Source organism: Nyctibius grandis, chromosome 9 (genome assembly GCF_013368605.1).
Source record: "Nyctibius grandis isolate bNycGra1 chromosome 9, bNycGra1.pri, whole genome shotgun sequence".
NCBI classification, from domain to species: Eukaryota; Metazoa; Chordata; class Aves; order Nyctibiiformes; family Nyctibiidae; genus Nyctibius; species Nyctibius grandis.
In genome coordinates this window covers 12,677,913-12,700,374 of record NC_090666.1, presented here as the reverse complement: position 1 = coordinate 12,700,374, position 22,462 = coordinate 12,677,913, and the positions used below count along the sequence as shown (strand labels likewise).

General features: G+C 43.1%; 1 protein-coding gene across 1 annotated transcript in view; it reads right to left on the bottom strand.

Annotated features, from left to right (window-relative positions):
• Nucleotides 1-22,462, bottom strand: part of LOC137667504 (titin-like) — a 245,020-nt gene that overhangs the window by 166,496 nt on the left and 56,062 nt on the right. Inside the window, 40 exon segments of the mRNA XM_068408322.1 lie at nucleotides 1,991-2,278; nucleotides 2,454-2,741; nucleotides 2,892-3,170; nucleotides 3,248-3,526; nucleotides 3,631-3,909; nucleotides 4,124-4,411; nucleotides 4,537-4,815; nucleotides 4,961-5,242; nucleotides 5,361-5,639; nucleotides 6,397-6,678; nucleotides 7,494-7,781; nucleotides 7,914-8,201; nucleotides 8,304-8,582; nucleotides 8,686-8,964; nucleotides 9,066-9,344; nucleotides 9,551-9,838; nucleotides 9,964-10,242; nucleotides 10,747-11,028; nucleotides 11,137-11,415; nucleotides 12,023-12,304; nucleotides 12,508-12,786; nucleotides 12,980-13,267; nucleotides 13,390-13,668; nucleotides 13,774-14,052; nucleotides 14,193-14,471; nucleotides 14,600-14,881; nucleotides 15,020-15,298; nucleotides 15,386-15,673; nucleotides 15,790-16,068; nucleotides 16,163-16,441; nucleotides 16,551-16,829; nucleotides 16,940-17,221; nucleotides 17,322-17,600; nucleotides 17,721-18,008; nucleotides 18,132-18,410; nucleotides 18,509-18,787; nucleotides 19,156-19,434; nucleotides 19,535-19,816; nucleotides 20,408-20,971; nucleotides 22,038-22,316. Coding sequence (XP_068264423.1) covers nucleotides 1,991-2,278; nucleotides 2,454-2,741; nucleotides 2,892-3,170; nucleotides 3,248-3,526; nucleotides 3,631-3,909; nucleotides 4,124-4,411; nucleotides 4,537-4,815; nucleotides 4,961-5,242; nucleotides 5,361-5,639; nucleotides 6,397-6,678; nucleotides 7,494-7,781; nucleotides 7,914-8,201; nucleotides 8,304-8,582; nucleotides 8,686-8,964; nucleotides 9,066-9,344; nucleotides 9,551-9,838; nucleotides 9,964-10,242; nucleotides 10,747-11,028; nucleotides 11,137-11,415; nucleotides 12,023-12,304; nucleotides 12,508-12,786; nucleotides 12,980-13,267; nucleotides 13,390-13,668; nucleotides 13,774-14,052; nucleotides 14,193-14,471; nucleotides 14,600-14,881; nucleotides 15,020-15,298; nucleotides 15,386-15,673; nucleotides 15,790-16,068; nucleotides 16,163-16,441; nucleotides 16,551-16,829; nucleotides 16,940-17,221; nucleotides 17,322-17,600; nucleotides 17,721-18,008; nucleotides 18,132-18,410; nucleotides 18,509-18,787; nucleotides 19,156-19,434; nucleotides 19,535-19,816; nucleotides 20,408-20,971; nucleotides 22,038-22,316 — 11,547 coding nt within the window.

Here is a 22,462-nt window from a genome sequence, read left to right as displayed (position 1 = left end):
ATCAAAGATATAACGAGTGAAAACAAGAGGTGGTAATGTGGGCACAACAAACAAATCTCTCTGCAAAACAGGATGAAGTGCCTCTTTGTGCATCTGTCTGTAACGTGTAGGAAGAATATCTGGTTTATTGTGGGTTACTTCAACCTGTGGGACATTTGCAGGACATCCTATGTTGTTAGTAACAAAACTTCCTTAGAGTTTCTAAAAATAGAAATGATGGCTTGTTAACATAAGAACTCTTGGAACCTTAGTAATTTACTATCAGATTTCACTTTGACAGAGAGTTGATTATCTGCATATGAACAGTTGCTGAGTAGTCATACTCTAATTCCTTTCCAAAAATGAGGATATACAAGTTAGTAAGTTATATACTTAGAATGTAAAGCAATTTCTAGAACCTAAAGCAATTGTTAAAACTACAGATTGGGAACATTAAATGTTAAAGTGGGATAGTTAATAAAAAACTGGGAGATTTTCAAGGTCAATTGAACAAAAGATCTTAATTCTACAAACAAAAAGCTGTGTGTCATAGAATTGAGACAGCATCTGCTCAAATTAAACACGTGCAAATTCAATGCACCTGAAGAGCTTGCCCTTCCAAGTTCTTTAGAAACTGAGTGACAAACAATAAGCATCATTAATTCTACAGCCCTGGGGAAACTGTACAAATTCTAAAGGATTGAAGTGAGTGCCAGTGTAAGTTCAGGATCAGAAAATAAAATAATAATCCTGGGAAAAAAAAAAAAAATCAGTATTTTATGAATAAAGAGTTGAAGAGTAAGAAAACAAATAAGGTCAGTCAGGATCATTTTATGAACGGTAACTCTGGTCAAATAAACCTATTAGTAATGTGATCATTAATAATAAACAGAATTGTGATTCTGGTGGAAACAAGCTTTAAATCTTTTAAAGAGGTTAGATTTATTGCTACAATCTTTTATGATTTTGTAAGTCAAGATACCTAATAACAGCATCCCTACTTGCCACTGAATCCACAGGTAATTCAGTCTGCCACACTCTTCCCACCCCCACCAAGAAAAATCCCTATGGATAGAATATACTCTAGATGTATATGATACATTTGACAAGCAATTATTACAAAATCTTGCTAGCACTTGTTCAGCTTCCTGTGTTATTTATCTTAGAGAGTAAAAGTCATAGTATTTACTCTTCAAATGTTTTTTTTTTTTCCCCCCCAATTCATACAGAAGGGAAAAAAAAGAAAGCGCTAAACTAACAGGGACATTTGAACTCATGCATAATTTAAGCAGTGTATTTTACATTCGTTCTTCTATAAAATCATTAAGAATGAGATATCCGGAACAGCTATAAATAAATCCAATATTCCCACCTACATTGAGGAAATTGCACTAGCATACAAGTGTCACTTGTACCAAGACAGTTTGATACAGTCATAAATTTAGATCATTGAAACGTGTAAGATCCACATACTATGTGGAAAAGTGAAGTGTTGGTGGAATGGATATTTATCAGAAAGTCTGCCCTCAGATCCTCCAGTTTTGCTGTCTAGAACAGCAGTTTTCAATGGTTTCAGTCTGTGAAAGGATAAAACTATTTGTTGGAGCTGCACACCCAGTAAAAATACATTTAAGTCTCATAAGTGAACTGAGTTTATCTCAGTTACCTTTCCTTCCCCTGGACAACTTAGTGAATGTCACTGCTGGAGAAAGACTTTAAGACGACAGATTTTTGCTGGCCAACAGGGCCATTCAAAAAGGCGCAACAAGATACTAAGTCAGAGTTAACATTCCAAGGGAAGAATCCCTTTGATAAGACAAATCACGCACTATACCCGACCAGAAGATTAATAAGTATTTAAGTATTAGAATAATATTTAAATGAAATAAGACATCTCAGTGTAGCCTCTTGGAAAGGTTGTTAGTCTTACACGTCTGCATTCAGGGCTTTGTTTTTTGGGTATCTGCCTTGCAAAGAAAAGCTCCATGAACACTAAAGCTCATAGCAATACCTTGTACAGCTAGTTGAGCTGCGCACGCGTCCTTTCCAACACTGTTGCTGGCAGTACATGTATAGAGTCCAGCATCCCCTTTACCGACTTTTAGGACAGTCAAGCTGGCTGTGTTTTGCACCAGCATCATCTTGTAGTTGCCACCTGGGCGGATCTCTCTGTTGTCTCTTGTCCAAGTAATCCTTATGGGAGCAGAGCCAGTCATGTGGCACTTAAAGGTTGCACTTTCCCCTAGCGCCACATCGATAGATACTGGCTTGACGTCAAAGAAGGGAGGTTGTAGGTGTTCTGCAAAGAGGAAAGCATGGCAGAGCTCACCACCAAGACGTCCTCACCACACACCTCACCATGTCACACCCATGCTCCCTGGCCACCATACAATGGGCAGAGTGAGGAAAAAAGGTGAAGAAATAAAATAAACAAAGATATACAAAAGATACTTGTTTAAGTGTGAGCTACAAACCTGTGAGGAGAAGTTTGGCACTGGTAGATGCAGTCCCCAGAGCGTTTTGGGCTGAACAAGTATATTGGCCACAGTGAGCCATACTAGTTTCCAGTATCTGGAGAGTCGCAACATTATTTAAGAAGGCTGACTGCATGTTATCATTGCCACTTAAGAGAACCCCATCCTTGTACCAAGACACCTGGATAGGCTCTGAGCCATTTATGCGGCAATCAAATGTCACTGGGGCACCAACCACCTCCTGAATATCTTTCAGTTTTCTGGCGAATGTAGGGGGAAGTTGACGTTCTGCAAAACAATAATAATCACCACTATAAGTAGGAACCCACCCTGTCAATCTAGAATGAATTAACTCTGAAATGAATAAGAACCCCTTCCTGTAGACAACAAAAAGTTCCTACAAACTACCCCAGGAAACAGTGGCCCCTGGCCCATCACCTTTAACAACAAGCAAAGCTGTGGAGGTGGCGAAGCCGACGCTATTTTCTGCTTTGCAGATGTATTCTCCAATGTCAGTATCCTCCACGGTGGAGAATGCCAAAGTTGCCACATTATTCTTGAAGTGCATTTTGTAAGCCTGTGTTGATCTGAGCTTGGTGTCATCTTTGTACCAGGACACCTTGATTTCTGGCGTACCACCAATCTGGCATTTTAAGATCAGGGGCTCGCCGACCTTCACCTCCACATGGTCCAGGTGCTTGACAAAATAGGGTGGTTCTAGGGAAGGAGAGAGCATGGTGAGCAGAGGTAGAGCATCACTGGGGTGCCTTAGGGGGATCAGGGGTGATGTGTACCTAAGATGGATACAAGGCTGTGGCAAACATCCCCACCCGCCTCATTTGCCACCTCACAGGTGTATTTGCCTTCATCACTCTTAGTGCTGTTGAAGATTTCAAGAATGCCAGATTTGTCAGTAGTTGTAACACTGCAGCGTGGAGACTGAGCAATAGGCGTGCCATTTCTTTTCCAGGTGACAGAGATGGGAGAGGTGCCTGTGTAGCTGCTTTCCAGCACAATAGACTTCCCCTGCTCGACACTGAAATCACTTAATTTCTTCACAAAGACTGCAGGCTCTGTGGGGAGGCATAGATCAATAGTGTGAGGGACAGATGTGGCAGGGCTGCAGGCAGAGCTTGAAGGGAGATACCTATGTGTACAGGCACGCACACAAACACACCTTTCACAAAGAGTTGGGTTGTGCATGAGGCACTGCCAGCATCATTTGTGACCACACAGGCATAGTCCCCACTGTGGCCTGGCTTCACATTGTACAGCTGCAGCTGTGCCACAGACTCGTCCAGAGAGATGAAGCAGTTGCTGTCCGGCACCAGTTCCCTGATGCCTCGGAACCAGGTCACTTTGAAGGGAGTACTGCCCTTGATGTAGCTGGTGAATGTCACACTTGATCCGGGCAAAACTTCCTGGGGATCAGGTGTCTTCACAAAAGAAGGTGGTTCTAAGGATCATGCAAAGAAGTGAAGAGGGAGAAAGATGTTAATACGAGAGTGTCTGTGGAAGAGGAGAACTGCAGCAGGTTTGAGTCAAAAAAAAAAGAGAAAGAGGGAGAAAACAAAAAAAAAAAAGAGAAAGAAACCATGGGAAACCAGAGGGAAGGAAGAGAAGACGGAAGAACAACCTTGTTGAAGGGGGTATAGTATCCTTCCACTGACCTTGTACAGTCAAGAAGGCGCTGCATTCATCAGATCCAGCCACATTGGCTGCCACACAGGTATATGGCCCTGTATCTGTGACATCCAGGGCATTCAGCTTCAAAGCGCAAACATTATCCAAGAATGAGATTTCATATTTTTCTCCACTAACAATCTCATTCCCATCCTGAAACCAGGCCACAGATATGGGGGATGTGCCAGACACTTTGCATTCCAGAAGCACTGAGGATCCCAGCACCCCATTTGTTTCCTTTAGTTTTCTTGAGAATGAAGGAGGAACAAGACGATCTAAGTAGGACAGGGCAGAAGAATAGGAAGAAAAGTGTTGGGTGTTTTTCAGGGGAAAGGAAAGGAGGGGAAAAAAAAAATCTTCCTTTAAAGACAAGTGTGAACAACAAAGACACAGAGCTGACCTGAAACATCAACTGAAGAAGTGCAGCTGCTGTCCCCCACCTCATTGTGGACCTCAAAAGTATACAAGCCCCTGTCTCCCCTGTCTGCAGAAAAGACTTTCAAAGTGGATATATTGTTGAAAAAGGTAATTTGGTATTTGCGGTCGCTCCTTAGTTCTCTGCCGTCTTTGTACCACTTGGTGACAAGTTCAGGTGTTCCTCCTACTTTGCACTCCAAGGTAAAAGGATTGCCAGCCATTACTGTGATTGGCTCGGTCTTCTCCAAGATGACTGCCGGTTCTGAAATAGGAATGGAGGGGTCAGTGTGTCACCAGGAAATCTACCTGCAAACTGGTGAGCACAGGATATAAGCAGAAAATAAAGGCTGGTAGAGGCAATTGTGCAAGCTGTAAGATATAGTACCTGTGAAGCAGGTTATACCCACCTAGGACTTGTAAAAAGGCAGAGCACTCCCGCATACCAGCATCATTTTTGATCTGGCAGATGTACTTCCCAACATCAGCTCCCTCTGCACTGGCAATCTCAAGAGTTGCAATGTTGTCCATAAACCACATCTGGACATTTTCACTCTCCCTAATAACTTCACCCTTGTCCTTGAGCCAGACAACAGAAATTGGTGGGGATCCTTCCACCACTGCCTGCAGGACTGTAGGCTCCCCGACGAAGATTGCAGTGTCACTCAGTTTCTTGGCAAAGCGTGGGGGTTCTGATGGTAAAAACAAGGAGGCAGGGGAGGGTTAATCAAGCGTGCCTGCGCGGAAGAGGGACAGCCAGGAGATCAAGAAAATAGGGTGGTAATGCTGTTGGTCTTCTAGCATACAAACCTTTGAATTTCACTGGGCATGTGCAAGTGTCGCTTCCCACCTCATTCATAGCTTTGCATTGATATTCTCCAGTATCTTGAGATTCCAGATTAAGAATGTGAAGACTGGCAACGGAGTGCTTTGCTGTCACCTTGAACTTCTTGCTGCTCCTGACCTGCCTCCGGTCCTTGAACCAAGCCACCTCAAAGGGTGGAGTCCCTGCTATCTCACACTGGAGGATAACATCTGAGCCTTTAAGTGTGTCCACAGGGCTTGTCACCTTGCTAAAAACAGGTGGTTCTATAAAAAAAGAATAACATCATAATGTGTGAGCCAGCTTCCCTGCATGGGTTTCTGGATAACAGCAGGAGGCAGCATATTCAGGAAGGGGGCCTACACTTATTCTTGTAAACCCATATATAGCTTCCAAATATGTGGCCTCATCTCTAAAAAACGCTGAGCCCCTGGCATTTCCTAGCAAGCCATTCCAGCACTCAGAGTCCCAAGGGCAGAAAATGTGACACTTCTGCACCTGTTTAGAGTCAGTGCTCAGTGTCCCTCCCCAAAAGCCACTCTACCCTCTCTCCAGCACCACATTCCAGCTTTCCTCACTTCTTTCCAGTCATGAAAACTACCGTCAGTGAGGCTCAGAAACACAGCCTCCTCTTCCGTCTTAAATTTCATTCCTGCCAGAATCACTGTGTATAAAGAGGAGGCAGAGGGATGGCTGCAAAGTATGCCCAGCACCCTCACCACGGCTGGTGCTTCATCTAGTCCATGCTTCCCTCGTGACCTGACAAGCTTGCCTTATTCAGCTTGCAATTGACTTAAACAGGGAGATAAGGGAACGGCTGCACAGTGCTGAATGCCCACCACTGTTTCCTGCCTGGTCACTGCTGCTTAAACACAGCAGCGTCTGAATGTGAGAGCAGCTGGAGAGACACTGCCCCAGCAGCCACCAACTGCCATAGCAGCAGCTCCCTGTCCAGGGGGAAGTACAGCTGAGAGCGGGCCCAGAAGCAAGAATTCTGGTGGTGTGTGGAACCGTGCTGCTAACCTTTCACAGCGACTGAAGTGCTGCAGCTGGCTCTGCCAGTAGAGTTATGGGCTTCACATATGTAATCGCCGGCATCTTCAGTGTTGGCACCCAAGATGGTTAGCGTTGCCACGGACTCTACAAAGGACATGTGGAGCCTGCTGCTCGCCTGGAGTGCCTGATCATTTTTGTACCACATGGTTCTTATCTCTGGTGTGCCACTGATTTTGCATTCAAGTTGAACTGTGTCCCCCTGCTTCACGAACCGCAAAGCTTCGGGCTTCTTGATGAACTTAGGAGGTTCTGCAGAACAGAATAAGTATGTAGAGATTGACCTATTTGCCATGTGAAATCTACAGTGCTGAGCAAGAGTTAAGGGTAGCACAAGAGTACTGGGGCACAACAAAGTAAGTTTGCTATGGCAGCTGGCTGTATCCCCAAGCAGAGTTTTCTCTCAAGGAAAGACGCAAGATGGAGAAAAGAAGGCAAAGACAACAACTAAAACCCTTGCTCCACCCAAGGGAAATTTTGATGTTATCTTTGAAGGGCGAAAATATCCTGAGGCCAGCATGAAAGATTTGACAAGCCCTTCACCCCCAGGAGCAGCAGAAACACGGTAGGAACAGTTTCACTTGCTTACACAACTTTAAAGCATATTTCTGCATGAAGAACTTAGGTGATTCATAGTCCAGATTAAATCAACAATTCAGAACTCCAGTTGAAATCTTTAACAAATTTGAAAGAGTCACCAATGCTGGCCTACAAATGCAAGGTAGTTGTATTTACCATATCACCATTTTCCATACAGTACTTGCTATGTGCGAATACCACTGTGACTGTAGTTTAAGTACTAACGACAAAGTAAAAAGCCGGGTAAGTGCGACTCTCCATACAAACTGCTTCACAAGGGGACCTTTCCCTTTGGAGATTTTGCGAGCACACAAGGCTTCTACTGTCATGCAGTGTGATAGGAGAAGGTCATCACATGGTGTATGTCTGCTTTCTGGAAAGCTACTTTCTATATATTTCCAAACTGAAAAGGGTGGAAGATGAGACTCGGTAGCAAAGAAGTCTCTGCCCAAGAAAAAGAAAATATACAAATGTAGGTGACTTAATACCTTTGACACTCAGTTGGGCTGAGCAAAAGTCTTTCCCAGCTTCATTACTAGCTTGGCAAGTATATTGGCCAGAGTCTCCTTTACCCACTCTGAGCACTCGAAGGTGAGCTGTGTTAGCTACAAATGTAATATTGAAGTTTCCTCCAGTTCGGATCTCCCGGCCATCCTTGGACCAGGTGACGTGTATTGGCTGGGCTCCTGTAACATGGCATTCAAAGTCAGCACTTTCTCCAAAAGGCACATCAATAGATTCTGGTTTGGTGTCAAAGACAGGTGCTTGCTTGGGTTCTAGAAACACAAGAAAACAGTGTAATACTCATAGCTCATGAAAAAACTAATCCAACACACAGATACCATTTCATACATGAAATGGGAAGGGGAAGCCTGTGATCCAGGCAAAAGTTTTGTAAGCCAACACACCTGCCACTGTGAGCCTAGCACTTGAGGTGGCAGTGCCCACAGCATTGGTGGCTGTGCAGGAGTACTGCCCGGTATGATTCATCTCAGTTCGCATCAGTTGCAGCACTGCAACATTATCTACAAAGGATGTGTGCACATTGTGGTCATCACTTAGCAGCACACCATCTTTGTGCCAAGTCACAGCAATGGGTTCTGAGCCATTGATCCGACACATAAATTTAAGGGGTAAACCAACAGGGTGCTCGATGTCCTTTAATTTTCTTGCGAAGGAAGGTGGTAGTTTGCGCTCTAGAAGAAAGCAAGTAAAGGATAAATATGCCCCAGGAAGCAATTTTTGTATAGATTTGCAAGAGCAAAAGAATTTGTAGCAAGCTAATATAAAATCATCACCTTGAACTGTTAAGAGAGCCTTTGTAGATGCAGTTCCTACACTGTTTTCTGCCTTGCAGATGTATTCTCCACTGTCATTGCTAACTGCTTTGTTGAAAATTAATGTAGCAACGTTGTCTTTAAAGAACACTTTGTGCTCAGGAGTAGACCTGAGTTTTGTATCACCTTTGTACCAAGACACAGTGATTTCGGGTGTTCCACCAACGCGGCACTGCAACGTTGTATAATCCCCAACCGACACCTCAAGAGGTTCCAAGTGTGTAACAAAATAGGGAGGTTCTAAAAAAAGAGAAGCAATTAGATAGGCTCATTATAGTGACAGGCCTTGGAAAGCATACACTTGAAAGAACAGGCAAGAAAAAGAAGCAGAGGGAGCACACACCTAGGGTAGAGACTACAGCCTCACAAACATCTCTTCCTGCCTCATTTTCAACATGGCAAGTGTATTCTCCTGCATCTTCTTTGGTACTGTGAAGTATTTCCAGGATGCAGTATTTCTCTGTGGTAGTGATGCTACACTTCTGAGATTGAGTGATGGTGTGGCCATTTTTCTTCCATGTCACAGAGATGGGCAGGCTGCCTGTGTAAGTACCCTCCAGGATGATGGGCTTGCCAGGCTCCACATACTGATCGCTCAGTTTCTTCACGAAGACAGCTGGCTCTAGTGAAGGGTAAGAAGTCACAAATGTTGAGCACAGTAGGACAAATGGAGGGAAGGAAACAATATTTTAAGGTAAACAGAGTGATGCAATCTTTACAAACCTTTTACTGTAAGGTGTGTTGTACAATTTGCCCTGCCAGCATCATTAGTCACTAGACAAGTGTACTCTCCGCTTTGGAGCGGAGTTACATCAAATAACTCAAGCTCCACAATGGAGTCCTCCAAGTAGATATTGCATTTGTCCCCTGGCACAAGCTCATTGGCCCCTCTAAACCAGTTCACCTTAAAAGGAGGGGTTCCTCTGATAACACATGTAAAAGTGATGCTTGTGCCTGGCAAGACATCCAGAGGCTCTGGTGTTCTCTCAAAAGAAGGTGGTTCTAAACACACAAGAGAAAAAGAGAGATAAGACAAGTTGCTACAGCATAACTCTGGCATTTCCACACACCTACTCAAGGTAAAGAACAAAATCTTTATTTTCCAGTCAATAGTTTTCCCCAAGTATATTTACAAAAGACCATAGGCAACTTCAAGAAAGAAAGAGAAAAGAATAGCTCAGAGAGCTTCCTGACCATCATATACTGACCTTGTACGGTCAATACAGCACTGCATTCATCTGAACCAGCTATGTTTGTAGCTTTGCAGGTGTAAGTTCCAGTATCTGAGTTGCTCAATGAATTCACTTCTAAAATACATAGGTTATCTGAAAAGGAGATTTGATGTTTTTCCCCATTGACTAACTTAAGTCCATTTCGGAACCAGGCAACAGAAATAGGAGGTGAACCCGACACTTTGCATTCCAGCAATGCTGAGGAACCCAGGACACAAGGGGTTTCCTTTAGTTTTCTTGTGAAAGAAGGAGGAATGATTCGATCTGCATAAGAAAACATAATAAATCCATGGTTAGAGAGAAAAGGAGGAAAGGAATGGAAGACAGGAAAGAGAACATGACCAAAAGAAAGTTTTTGAAAAAGATAGAAGACAAGCAACGCAACCAACCTAAAACATCAACCAATGCTGTGCAACTGCTTTTCCCCACATCGTTCTGCACTGCAAAAGTGTACAATCCACCATCTTCCTTTTCTGCATCCATAATTTTAAGTGTAGATACTTTATTGATGAAAGTGATTCTGTATTTTTGGCTGCTGGTCAGCTCTTTGCCATCCTTGAACCACCCAGTGGAAAGCTCTGGTGTGCCTGCCACTTTGCACTCCAAAGTACAGGCGTCTCCTATAGTAACTCTCATTGGCTCTGCTTTCTGTACAATGACTGCAGGCTCTGGAAGGAGAGATGGGTAACATGTATGGTGAAAACTGGATTTGATTAGTACTAGCTATAAGTATTATAGCACTATAAGATGGGGCTTACACATTTGATACTAAAGATATCTCAGTCTGGGGAATTTTTTCAGCTTTTTTCCACCCTTTATTCTGCTCTAAACTAGAGATTTCAGATTGCTCTCCAAAATGAAGTAAAAATATTTTTAAACTCCTAGGAGAGAAATGCAACTGTCTGTCTCTCTCCAAGCAGGCATGAGCAAAAGACTTGACTTACAAATCCAGTCAACTGGATCCCGTCACAGTGTAGAGGCCTGTGGTTCCTTTCATTCCTATCCCCGGACAACTGGAAATAAGGAACCTGACTACTGCTTGTTGGGGACACAAGGATTCTCTGTTTTGATTGTTTTGAATTCAGGGGCATAAGCAAGGCATACAGCTGACACTAAATAGCCAAGTTCCTAACTTTAAAAAAATCTTTTATGAACTTGTGTGTTTTACCAACCTAGAATAGTTAAGGTAGCCATGCACTCGCGACTTCCAGCATCGTTTCTGATCTGACAGATGTATTTTCCAGCATTGCTTGTCTCTGTGTGCACAAGTTGTAAAGTTGCAATATTTTCCAGAAATGTGATCTTCGTACTTTCACTTTCTCTAATAATTTCCTCTTTGTCTTTAAGCCACTGCACAGAAATCGGCTGGGAGCCCTCCACTCTTGCTTGTAACTCTACTGGTTCACCAACCACAACAGTCGTGCTGTTTATTTTAGTCAAGAATTTTGGTGGTTCTGAAGAAGAAATATGCAGTTATAGTAAATACTCACAGTGTCTATGTAAAGAAGAACAACGCAGTGCCATTGGGAGCACTGCAGAAGGAATATGTGCCAATACTTTACCTTTTAGCTTCACAGTGCAAAAACAAGTGTCACTTCCTACATCGTTCTGTGCTTTGCACTGATATTCACCAACATCTGCAGCTTCAACATTAAGAATGCGAACACTTGTATGGTAGTTTTTGGCTGTAACCTTATACTTCTTACTACTGCGAATTTGTCTCCTGTCTTTGTACCAGGTAACATCAAATGGTGGTGTTCCTGAAATCTCACATTCCAGGCTAACCTCAGTTCCTTTGAGCATGTCTACTGGAGAGGGCTTCCTGCTAAAGACAGGAGGTTCTAACAAGGGAAGAAAGGAACATTTTTAGAAAGGATTCTGGAGCTATTTGACCAACAAACAGTTTACTGATACTGGCTTCTACACAACGAGACTGTTGAGAAAATCAACACAACAGGAAAGGACTTTCCTCATTTTCTGGGCGCATTATGAAATGATCTTGCAGGTAGCTGAGCATTCAGAGTTCTTAGGTCCTCTGTAGGAACGGGGATGCAACAGAGGGATGACCCTTGGCAGAGAGGGTACAGGTCTCATTTAGCTGGTAGTAGTCTCAAATACAGGGTATAAAACTGATACTGATCAGTTTGGGTCTGTTCTTTTTCTTCATATTTCAACTCCTTGATAAAACAATTCCCACTATGATCTGTCTTGGACATTGACAATCATAGAACTGGGAAACACCTAGCTTAGGACTCATCTGCATTAAGAACAACATCTCTCTTGTTCAGGCCCTGGCAGAGGGGGTGAGGAGGTATCAAGAAACAAACATGACATGAAGAAAAAGACAGTCCCAAAATAAGAAATTAATCTCATGTGCCTGTGGATTTCCAAGGGATAAAATCATCAGGGAAAAATAGGATGTAGTCAGAGAACAAGAAGACAGCTAACCTTTCACTGTGACTTTCGTGCTACAGCTGGCCTTGCCGGCAGGGTTGATAGCTTCACAGATGTAGTCACCACTCTCATCAGTACTGAGATGATTAATTTCAAGCACAGCCACAGAGTCAATGAATGATGTCCGGAATTTTTCACTGGCAACAATTTCATGGTCATTTCTGAACCACACTACTTTCATCTCTGGAGATCCACTTACTTTGCACTCAAGCCGGGCTGAGTCACCCTGCTTAACTACTTTTGCCGCCTCTAGCTTCTTAGCAAACTTGGGTGGTTCTAAAAAACCAGAAAGGTGGGATCAGAAACATCTTAATTAATACTGGAAAGAAAAGATGAGGGAAAAGAGCCAAACAACTGTGGGTTGCAAACACAGGGTAGGGAATTCACTTGGCAGTGTATCAAATATCACTGTGGTGGGCTGGGCAAAAAAGAAAGAAAAGAAATAGACAAAAAGACTGCAACACAACAAGAGTGCACACCTGTTACCATCAATCTTGTAGTGCAAGAGTCACTGCCAACGTCATTTGAAACGTGGCAAGTGTAGTGCCCACTCCTAGAAGTATCCACCGAATAGAGGGTTAAGAACCCAGTTGACCCTTCAATCCCAATGAAACAAGTTGGACCAGATACAAGTTCTAAGTCTTCTTTGAACCACTTTACTGTAAAGGGCGGTGTTCCTTTTAGTGTGGCCTTAAACTCCACTGTGGAATCTGGGATGGCTTGTTGGCTTTCAGGTTTTACTAAGAAGCTTGGTGGCTCTGCAGTTTTTAAGAAAAAGAAATATTCAGTTACATCAGAAATGTCTAAGAATGAAGAAAATTAGTGAGGTAAGCATGGAGACCAAGTTTTCAGCAATAATATTAAGAGGTATAAGAGTGATATGTTAGCATAAGATTTAAGGCATTTTCCCAGCATCTATCACAAATAAGAAGTAATAGAAGAGTTTCAAACCTTTCACAGTCAGGACAGCACTGCAAGAATCGTTCCCAGCAACATTGGAGACACTGCATGTGTAATTTGCACTGTCTGCCAGCTCTAGATTAGCAATCTCGAGTGACACAGTATTCTCATGGCACAGGCTTCTATATTTTGCACTGTCAGTTATCTCTTTTCCATCCTTAAACCATTTTGCAGTAATGGGGAGTGACCCAGAAACTTTGCACTCCATTTGGATAGAAGATCCCAGAACAGTATCCTTTTTGATTAGCTTTTTGATAAATGCAGGAGGAATTGATTGATCTGCCCAACACAAAAAATGGCAAAAACACACTGGTTACTTTCTTGCCTATCTTTCACAGAGATTATTATTTTTTCATTCCCTCCCTGCTGGACTGGCGAATTTGCCAAACGACAATACAAACCTAGCACAGCCAGAACGGCTTCACAGGTGCTACTTCCGAAGTCATTTTCAACCTTAAAACTGTATGTACCACTATCTTCCTTTGATACAGGTTCAATCCTGAAACTAGCCACATTGTTTTCAAAGCTCATTGTGTAGTATCTACTGGGCAGGAGCTGTTTCCCGTCTTTGTACCATCTTATTCGAAGCTCTGGTGTCCCAGCCACAGTACACTCCAAAGTCACAGGATCTCTTTCAGTGACTTTAAGTGATTTAGCCTTTTCTATGATCCGTGCAGGCTCTGAAGTATAAAGTGTATAAAAATTGAAGTTAGCTACACAGATAGGGGATTGACTTTCCAAGTACTTATCGAGGATAAGCTTGAAGGGTCACACCTTGTACACACCTTGTACAAAAAGCAAAGCAAAGCACTTCTCCATGCCAGACTCATTCTTTGCCTGGCAGGTGTATCTTCCTCTGTGGCTGAGGTCAACATTGGTAAGTTTCAGTGTGGCCACGCTGTTCTCAAAGGTGATATGGTGATGCTCATCGTCTTCTAGTATTTTCTCATCTTTTATCCATGATACGGATAAGGGTTGAGCGCCTGCTACGATGCACTGGAAGAATGCAGTACCTTTCAAAATGCTAGTGATGTTCTCCAGCTTCTTGACAAAGGACGGTGGTTCTGTGGTGTGAGGGTGTTTTTTTTTGTTGTTTGGAAGAGAAATCATGTAAAGGGGAAAGAGAGATCATTTAAAGTCATCCTAGTCACTACAGTTTAGCTAGGGGATGTAACGTTTGGGGTATGCTTCCTAGATGACTGACCTTTCAAGCTGAGCCTTGTGCTGCAAGAACAGCTCCCACCTTCATTTGATATAATACACTGATATTCACCAATATCTGAGACATCACAGTTAGTCACATTAAGAGTAAATACTGATTCTTTGGTGGACATGGCATATTTCTTGCTGCTGAACATCTCCTTATTGTTCTTCAGCCACTTCACTTCAAATGGAGGAGTACCAGTCACCTCACACTCGAGTGTGGCCTCCAAACCCTTTACTACCTCGGTGGGTCTCAACTCCCGAACAAACGTTGGAGGCTCTACAAAGAGGAATGAAGGGAAAGTAGATAGTAACCTTGAACGGTTTTGAGGGGAGAAGAAGACTCCCCTACTCTGTCACCCCAGCTATGTGGCACAGCTGGATGACGACAAGATGTGCAAAACCAACCTTTTACTTTCAGCTCGATGCTGCAGCTCTCACTACCTGCATCGTTGTGGGCTTCACAAACATAAATCCCACTATCTGAAACTCTGGCTTGAGTGACTTTCAAAGTGGCTAAACCGTCTATGAAGGAGATGCCGTACTTAGCTTGGTCAGTCACTTCATTCCCATCCAGGTACCATGTGATGTGGATCTCTGGCGTGCCTACTACCTGGCACTCGAAAGTCGTGGACTGTCCTTCACGCAAAGCTACTACAGAAGTTGGCATTTGAATAAATCTGGGGGGCTCTAGAAGATAGACAGAAAAGGTGAGCCTTTTCAATATTCAAGGTGGTTTAAAGAAATATAAGGGTTTCCTACCCCCTCCCCCCAAATCGCAGAGAAAAATCAGAACCACAAAGATGAGAAGAACATTGCATTGCACACCTTTTACAAACAGAGCTGCTTTGCAAGTTGCAGTCCCCACATCATTGCTTATCTGACAGGTGTAGTTCCCGGAGTCAGATGTCCTAGCTGAGAAGAGCTCCAGCACACTACAGGTGTCGTCCTTCCAGACAGATCGATTGGCTCCAGAGAGGAGCTCCTGGCTGTCTTTAAACCACTTTATCTGCAGAGGAGTAGAGCCTTTCACCAGTGCTTTGAACTGAACCCTAGCATTGGGCACAACCTCTTGGGACTGGGGTTTTTCCACAAAATATGGCGGTTCTATAACATGTAAAAAGGAAGAAAGAGGATTACTCTGAGTCAGGGGAATTCCAAAATTCTAACACGAGACAAAGAAGGAGCTCAAACCTTTGACTGTTAAGAACCCACTGCATTGGTTGCTTCCTGCCTTATTTGTTGCTTCACAGGTGTAAGAGCCACTGTCTGTGCCTTCCAGTTTATTGATTTCTAGAAATGCAGTATTGTCATGGAAAGAGTATTTGTGCTTTTCGCTTGCTGTTATTTCTTGGCTGTCCTTGTACCACTGGATACTTATAGGATGTGAACCAGACACTATGCACTCCAGGTGGACAAAAGACCCCTTAATGCTGTCCATTTTCTTGAGCTTTTTGGTGAATTTAGGTGGTATAATGAGATCTATCCAAGACAGTAAAAAGACAAAGTATGAAATTCAACCTTGATTGTGGCATATGTCAGCTCAGGAGAAAAGATTTTGTATGTAAAAACAATGATAAAAGAGAGCCCATACACACCTAGGACGTTAATGCTGGCAGAACAGCTACTGCTCCCAACGTCATTATGAACCTCAAAAGTGTATTCCCCACTATCTTTCTTTTCTGCATGAAGCACCTTTAGGACTGAGACAGTATCTGTAACACTGATCTTATATTTTGGGCCTAATGTCAGTTCCTTGCCATCTTTGGACCATTTGGCTGTAATATCTTTAGTTCCTGAAAATTTGCACTGCAAGGTTGCTGGGTCTCCCTCAGTCACATCTATTGACACGGCCTTGTCCATGATTGTAGCAGGTTCTGTTGTAAACAAGGAGATAGAGTGTTAAGGGCATCTGTAAAAATCACAAGGGAACTGTCTGAGATCACAGTAAGCCCTCAGATTAGGACCAACCTTTGACAGTCAGCAGAGCAGAACACCTCTGAATTCCCGCCTCATTTTTAGCCTGACAGAAATACTTCCCATCATGTTTCAGTTCAATAGACCTCACCAGAAGAGTGGCAACATTGTTCACAAAGGTCATTTTGATATTGTTGTCTTCAATCACTTCATCATTGTCTTTCAGCCAGGACACAGTGATGGGCAAGGAGCCTTTAATAGCAGCCTGAAACACGACTGTGCCCCCTCGAAGAGAACTAATGTTTTCTATCCTCTTCAAAAACTGTGGGGGCTCTGCGGGAAGAAAGTGGCTATGTAAGTATGGGTCTGGTGCATGACAGTATGGCATGGAAACCACACTCGTTTAAGAGCATGCTAGTGACTTTCTGCACCTTGCACTAACCTTTCAGTGTCACCTCCGAACTGCAGAGGCAGCTCCCAACATCGTTTGTTACTCTACACTGATACTCGCCAACATCAGAAGCATCAAATCTGAAAATGTGGAGGCTAATCAAAGATTTCTCAATGCTTATTCTGTGCTTCTTACTGCTCCGCACGGGTTTATCGTCTTTCACCCAAAACACTTCAAAGGGAGGTGTGCCAAGCACCTTGCACTCCAAAACCACATCAGAATCCTTCAAGACTTCCATGGATTGAAACTCCTTGCTAAAATAAGGTGACTCTACAGTGCAAAAGAGAGAGTGCATTTTGTATTAATCATACTTCTGAAGCCTGTAAAACTTGCACTGAGTTTAAAGAGGCAAACTGGGTGGCTGAACATCACACACGCACCTTTGATTGTAACAATGCTACTACAAATATCTTTTCCAGCATCATTTTTTGCCTCGCAAATATATTCCCCACTGTCTTCAGTCTCAACCTCTATAAGACGGAGTCTTGCCGAGGATTTTGCAAAAGACATCCTGTATTTGACACTCTCTTTTATCTCTCTGTCATCCTTGAACCATGTGATTTTAATCTCAGGAGTACCAGTGACTTCACAAGCCAGCTCAGCATATCCACCTTTCTTTACCAGATGCGTTGGCTCTAGCTTCTCCTTGAAGGCAGCAGGTTCTGTAGATTTAAGAAGAGTGTTCAGCACAAAGAAGGCAGGAAAGAGCGCCACCGGGTGAATCCAGCAGCTGAAAGTTTAAAAGTGAGTAAGAATGCAAACCTTTTACAAACAAGTTTGCACTGCATGTTACTGAACCAGCTACATTGGAGACTTTGCAGGTGTATTTTCCTGAGTCTGTTGGTTTGACCGCGTAAAGCTCCAAGTAACTTGCTAATGCTTCTGTCATAATGTAGCAGGCTCCTCCTGTCACCAGCTCAGTATCACCTTTAAACCATTTCACTGTCAGCGGTGTTGTGCCTTTAAATGTGCCTTTGAAACGTACGGTTGATGCAGGCAGTACATCTTGGGACTTTGGTTCTACAGTGAAGCTGGGTGGCTCTAGATTGCATTGAAAGGAAACAATTGTCAAGAGTAAGACACATGGCCTGCACTTTGGAGAAGAAAAGTATTATCACATGAAATGTAAAACTCCAAGAAATGTGAAACAAGTTGCCAAACCTTTTATAAACAAAGTGCTACTGCTGTCTTTGCTACCAGCAGAGTTTGTGGCTCTGCAAATGTAGACCCCAGCGTCACTTGCATCTAGGTGTTTTATTTCCAAAGATGCAGAGCCTTCTGCAAAGTGTACTGCGTACTTGGCACTTGAAGTGATCTCAGTGTCCTGCTTAAACCAAGAGATGGTCATTGGAAGAGAGCCTGAAATTTTGCAGTCTAGGCGGCACGAGGTGCTAATGATGCTGTCAATATTCTTCAGTGGTTTAGTAAAGAAGGGAGGGAGAGTGCGATCTGTTGAGAGTGAAAAAAATGAAAGAAATCAACACATGAAAAAAACAGGCATGCCGTTCTTCTTCTGGCTCTGTTGGGCTCAGAGCAGAGTAGCAGGGGTCTTTGCAAAGAGTCAGTACCAACCTAGCACAGTGAAGCTGGTAGTATAAGAGCTGATGCCCACATCATTGGATATTTCAAAGGTGTACTCGCCACTGTCCTGCATTTCAGTAGCATAAAACTTGAGCTGGGCAATATTATTTTTAAAGCTGATCCTATACTTTTTGCTGGCAGGTAGTGGCCTTCCATCTTTGAACCATTTGATTTTTAGCTCTGGAGTGCCTGTGACAGTGTACTCCAAAATGGCCGGTTCCCCTGCTGTTACCTGGATGATTTCGGATTTTTCAATGATTTTGGCAGGTTCTACAACAGAATTAAACAACTGGTGTTAAGGACAAAAGGAAATTGCTATTCCTCTCAGGTGGGAGACAATATGGGGATCACAGGACTACTCCACTGACCTTTCACTGCTAGTTCACCAAAGCAGGACTGACTTCCTGCATCATTCTCAGCCACACATGTGTATTTGCCACCAGAGCTCAGCTGGACACCAGTAATTTGCAGTGTTGCTAAACCATGTTCAAATGTCACTCTCACTTTGTTATCATCTTGAATAACGTCTTTGCCCTTCATCCACATCACAGAAATAGGCTCTGACCCTTTCACCACAGCCTGTAATGTAATACTATCTCCAGCCAGAGCTGTCACATTTTCGATTTTCTTAACAAAAGACGGTGGTTCTAGTTCGAAGAAAAGAGACAAGAAGAAATATTCATCTGCCACCACATCATCCCATGAAATCTGCTGCTTAAAGACAGTTTTATGAGACAGTATATGCAGTTCATGGCACAATTCAGCTGAAGAGCAGGCAAGAAGAGCTGCATTCCCCAGCTGTGAGATAATGCATGGGCCTTTAAGCTCACCACCCTTCAAATTCACAGGTTTGACGCCAGATAAGAGTTAAGATATACACAGAATTTTAAGAGAAGAAGATACTCTCCCTCCCCACCCTCCCTAGCCACCCACAAATCCAAAGAAAAGACATTTTAAGAAATGAGAGGTTCTTGCCAATCCCTTCAGTAAGTGGAGTTTTCTCTTTCCCACTGACCTTTCAAGATGTATGTTGCACTGCATATGCACTTCCCGACTTCATTAGCTATCACACACTCGTATTCACCGACATCCGCACTATTAAATGAAGACACCTCCAGAGAAATAACAGCTTTCTGAGAGGACAACCTGTATTTTTTACTACTGCGAATCTGTTTCTTGTCTTTGTACCAGCTAATCTCAAATGGTCCAGTGCCAGCAACCTCACACTGAAGAACGGTGTTTATTCCCTTCACTACCTCTGCTGGTTCAAGTGTTCGGATGAAAGATGGAGGCTCTATAAAAGCAGCGAGAAAGAATTAGTCACCCATGCAAAAAAAAAAAAGGAAGGGAAGGTTTTTCTTAAGAATGAACTGACAGCAGCAAGAAGAACAGACCTTTGACAACTATTTCGGTGGTGCAGCTGTCACTTCCAACCTCATTTACAGCTTCACATGAGTAGCTCCCACTGTCATCAACTTTCATTTCCAAAATATCTAACACAGCCACAGAATTGACAAAGGACATCCTGTGTGTGTTGCTTTCACGGATTTCCTTATTGTTTTTGAACCAAGTAACTTGGATTTCAGGAGACCCTTTGATTTTGCATTGAAGGCGTGCAGAGTCACCTGGGGTCAGTAAGTAAGATGGATCGACCTTCTTCACAAAGGATGGTGGTTCTAAAAATGGGAAGAAAGGGGGAAGAAAGTGGGAAGAAAGGGGGAAGAAAGGGGAAAAGGAAAAGGGGAAAAGGAAAAGGGGAAAAGGAAAAGGGGAAAAGGAAAAGGGGAAAAGGAAAAGGGGAAAAGGAAGAGGGGAAAAGGAAGAGGGGAAAAGGAAGAGGGGAAAAGGAAGAGGGGAAAAGGAAGAGGGGAAAAGGAAGAGGGGAAAAGGAAGAGGGGAAAAGGAAAGAAGGCTGAAATACAAAGCTTTGAAAGATTGGTTCCTAGTGCAAGAACAAAACATGACTTCATAAAAGATCAGCGTAATCTTTGCTGAGCTGCAGTTTTTGTGGTTTCTCTTGCCCTCTCCGTCCCTCTCTCCCCCTGCATGCAGGAGCAATTCTTGGATCTGGCTGGTGAAAGAAATATTGAAGCAACACACAGTGCACCAGAGGCAGCAGGGGAAACGAGCAAGAGGTGAATGGACCTGATGGCAGGTCTGAGAAGAGTTCACAGTGTGATTTCAGCCCAAATAAGTCTTTTGCCTGCAATAAAAGAAACAGGAAACCCAAGAAGAGCAAAGGTAAAGGGGGTGTAGAACTATCTTACCTCTGACTGTGACGCTGGCAGAAGAGGAGGTGCTTCCTGCCTCGTTTGAGGCAGTGCACACGTAATGGCCTGAATCCTTGAGCTTAGCCAGAGGAATTTCAAGCGACGCTATTTTGTCTTCAAAGTAAATCTTATAATCCTTGCCTGGAGGGATTTTGTTTCCATCCTTTGTCCACCCTACTGTTACTTTCCTATCTTCATCTACCTGACATTCAAGATGTATTTTTTTGTTGACTGCTGACTGCACTGACTGCAAAACTTTAATAAAGTGGGGCTTGTCTATAATGACCATTTCAGCCTGGCAAATGTCAGCCCCAAACCTGTTGGAAGCTTTGCAAGTATAAACCCCTCTGTCACTGGTGGTGAGAAGGGAAATTTCTAACACATGTTTATTTTCCACTTTGGAGATCTTGTGGCGGTCCGAAGATGAAATGGCTGTGCCATCTTTTTGCCAGGCGACGTCGATGGCTGGAGTGCCCGAAACAGTACACAGGAACTTGGCACTTTTGCCCACAAAAGTAGTGATAGATTCAGGTCTGGTAAGAAACGTAGGTGGAAATGCTTCTGCAAAACAAAGGGGTTCAATGTTATCCAGAGGTGAGGACCAGATCTTATGCTCTTTCTCCACATTTGCCAGGGACAGAGAGCAAGAAGGACTAGTTTGTCACTGGACACTCTTAAGCAAAAGAAGTCAGCAGTAAAGGAGATAAGAGGTGTTTTGTACTTCTTGGATCTGTGTATTGTTCCAGAGCTTGAAGGCATTTTGAATCTCTGGAGCAATGTACAGACTAAAGGAAAATAAACCAAAAGCCAGAACTTCCTCCCCCAAGACTGACGTGTTTGTGCACCATTCCCTCAAGATGGAGAAGTTTGCATATCTTTCACAGTTTGTGCATCTTTCTTTAGTGTCTAGCATCTGGCACTTAGCAAAGACCACATAAAGACTCCTCCCACAAAGAGAAAAATCAGAGTAGAAAAATCACCATACACTAAAAGTCCAAAAGATGGTGGGGTTTTTTTAAAGGAAAAAAAAAAGAGAATTTTATAGCTCTCAATAGACAAAAAAGTTTGCAAATTGAAACAGCTTTAAAGTCTCTTTTGTTGTTTAAGAAGGTCTATTTCCCCAATCACATAGAGCTTCCCTCTGGCCACGGCACACAGTTGTTGAGGTATGCATAGCTGCATAGCCTGCCTCACAAGTATAGCTGCAGGATAAACATAGGGTGCTAGGATAACCACACAGTGATTATTACACCAAAGAAAGAATATTTAAAAGTGTATGTTTTCTTGTTGTCTGGAAGTTAAATAAACCTTCTTCAAGAATGTATTTACAAATCAATCCCATTCTGTTGATGATCTAGCTCCTCCCTCTCTCTTTCCCGCTTCTTTCTTCCCTTCTGAAACTTTTCAGATTGATTCCCTTTTCTAGGTACAGAAAGTACCTAAAAGCAGCATTCTCAAAAAGTATTCCTTCTCTATGTTTGTGCCTGCCAAAATTAGGTATGGATTATGTATAACAATGGCAATCAAAAGCCCTATCATAAACATTTGGAAGTATAACAGTGAAAGCATTACAATACACCAAAGATATTTTATGGAGAAGGAGAAGTGCTTGGAAGTCTGTACTTACCAGTTACTGTTAAAAGGGCTGTAGAGCTTACGCTGCCATGCTGGTTGGAAGCCTTACAGCTATACTCTCCACAGTCAACAACCTGAGGCCTTGTGATCTCCAGTGTGGAGAGGTAGTTGGAGGTGCGAATGGAATACTTGTCCCCATCATATATCTCTCGGCCAGCTTTGTACCACTGGAACCTGACGTTGGGAGCAGTCTCTACCTCACAGGTAAACTTGGCCACGTGATTTACAGCCACCTCCAGAGATTCGAGCCTTCTCCTCAGGATCGGTGCAACTGAAATCAGAAGCAGAGAGTAACTCAAAGCCCTGTCTGCTGACATTCTAGAAAGTAACAGTGAAGTGATTAAAAAAAAAAAAAAAAAAAAAAAGGTGATTTACTTGCAATCCACATAAAGTGACTGTAAAAGAAAAAAATACCTG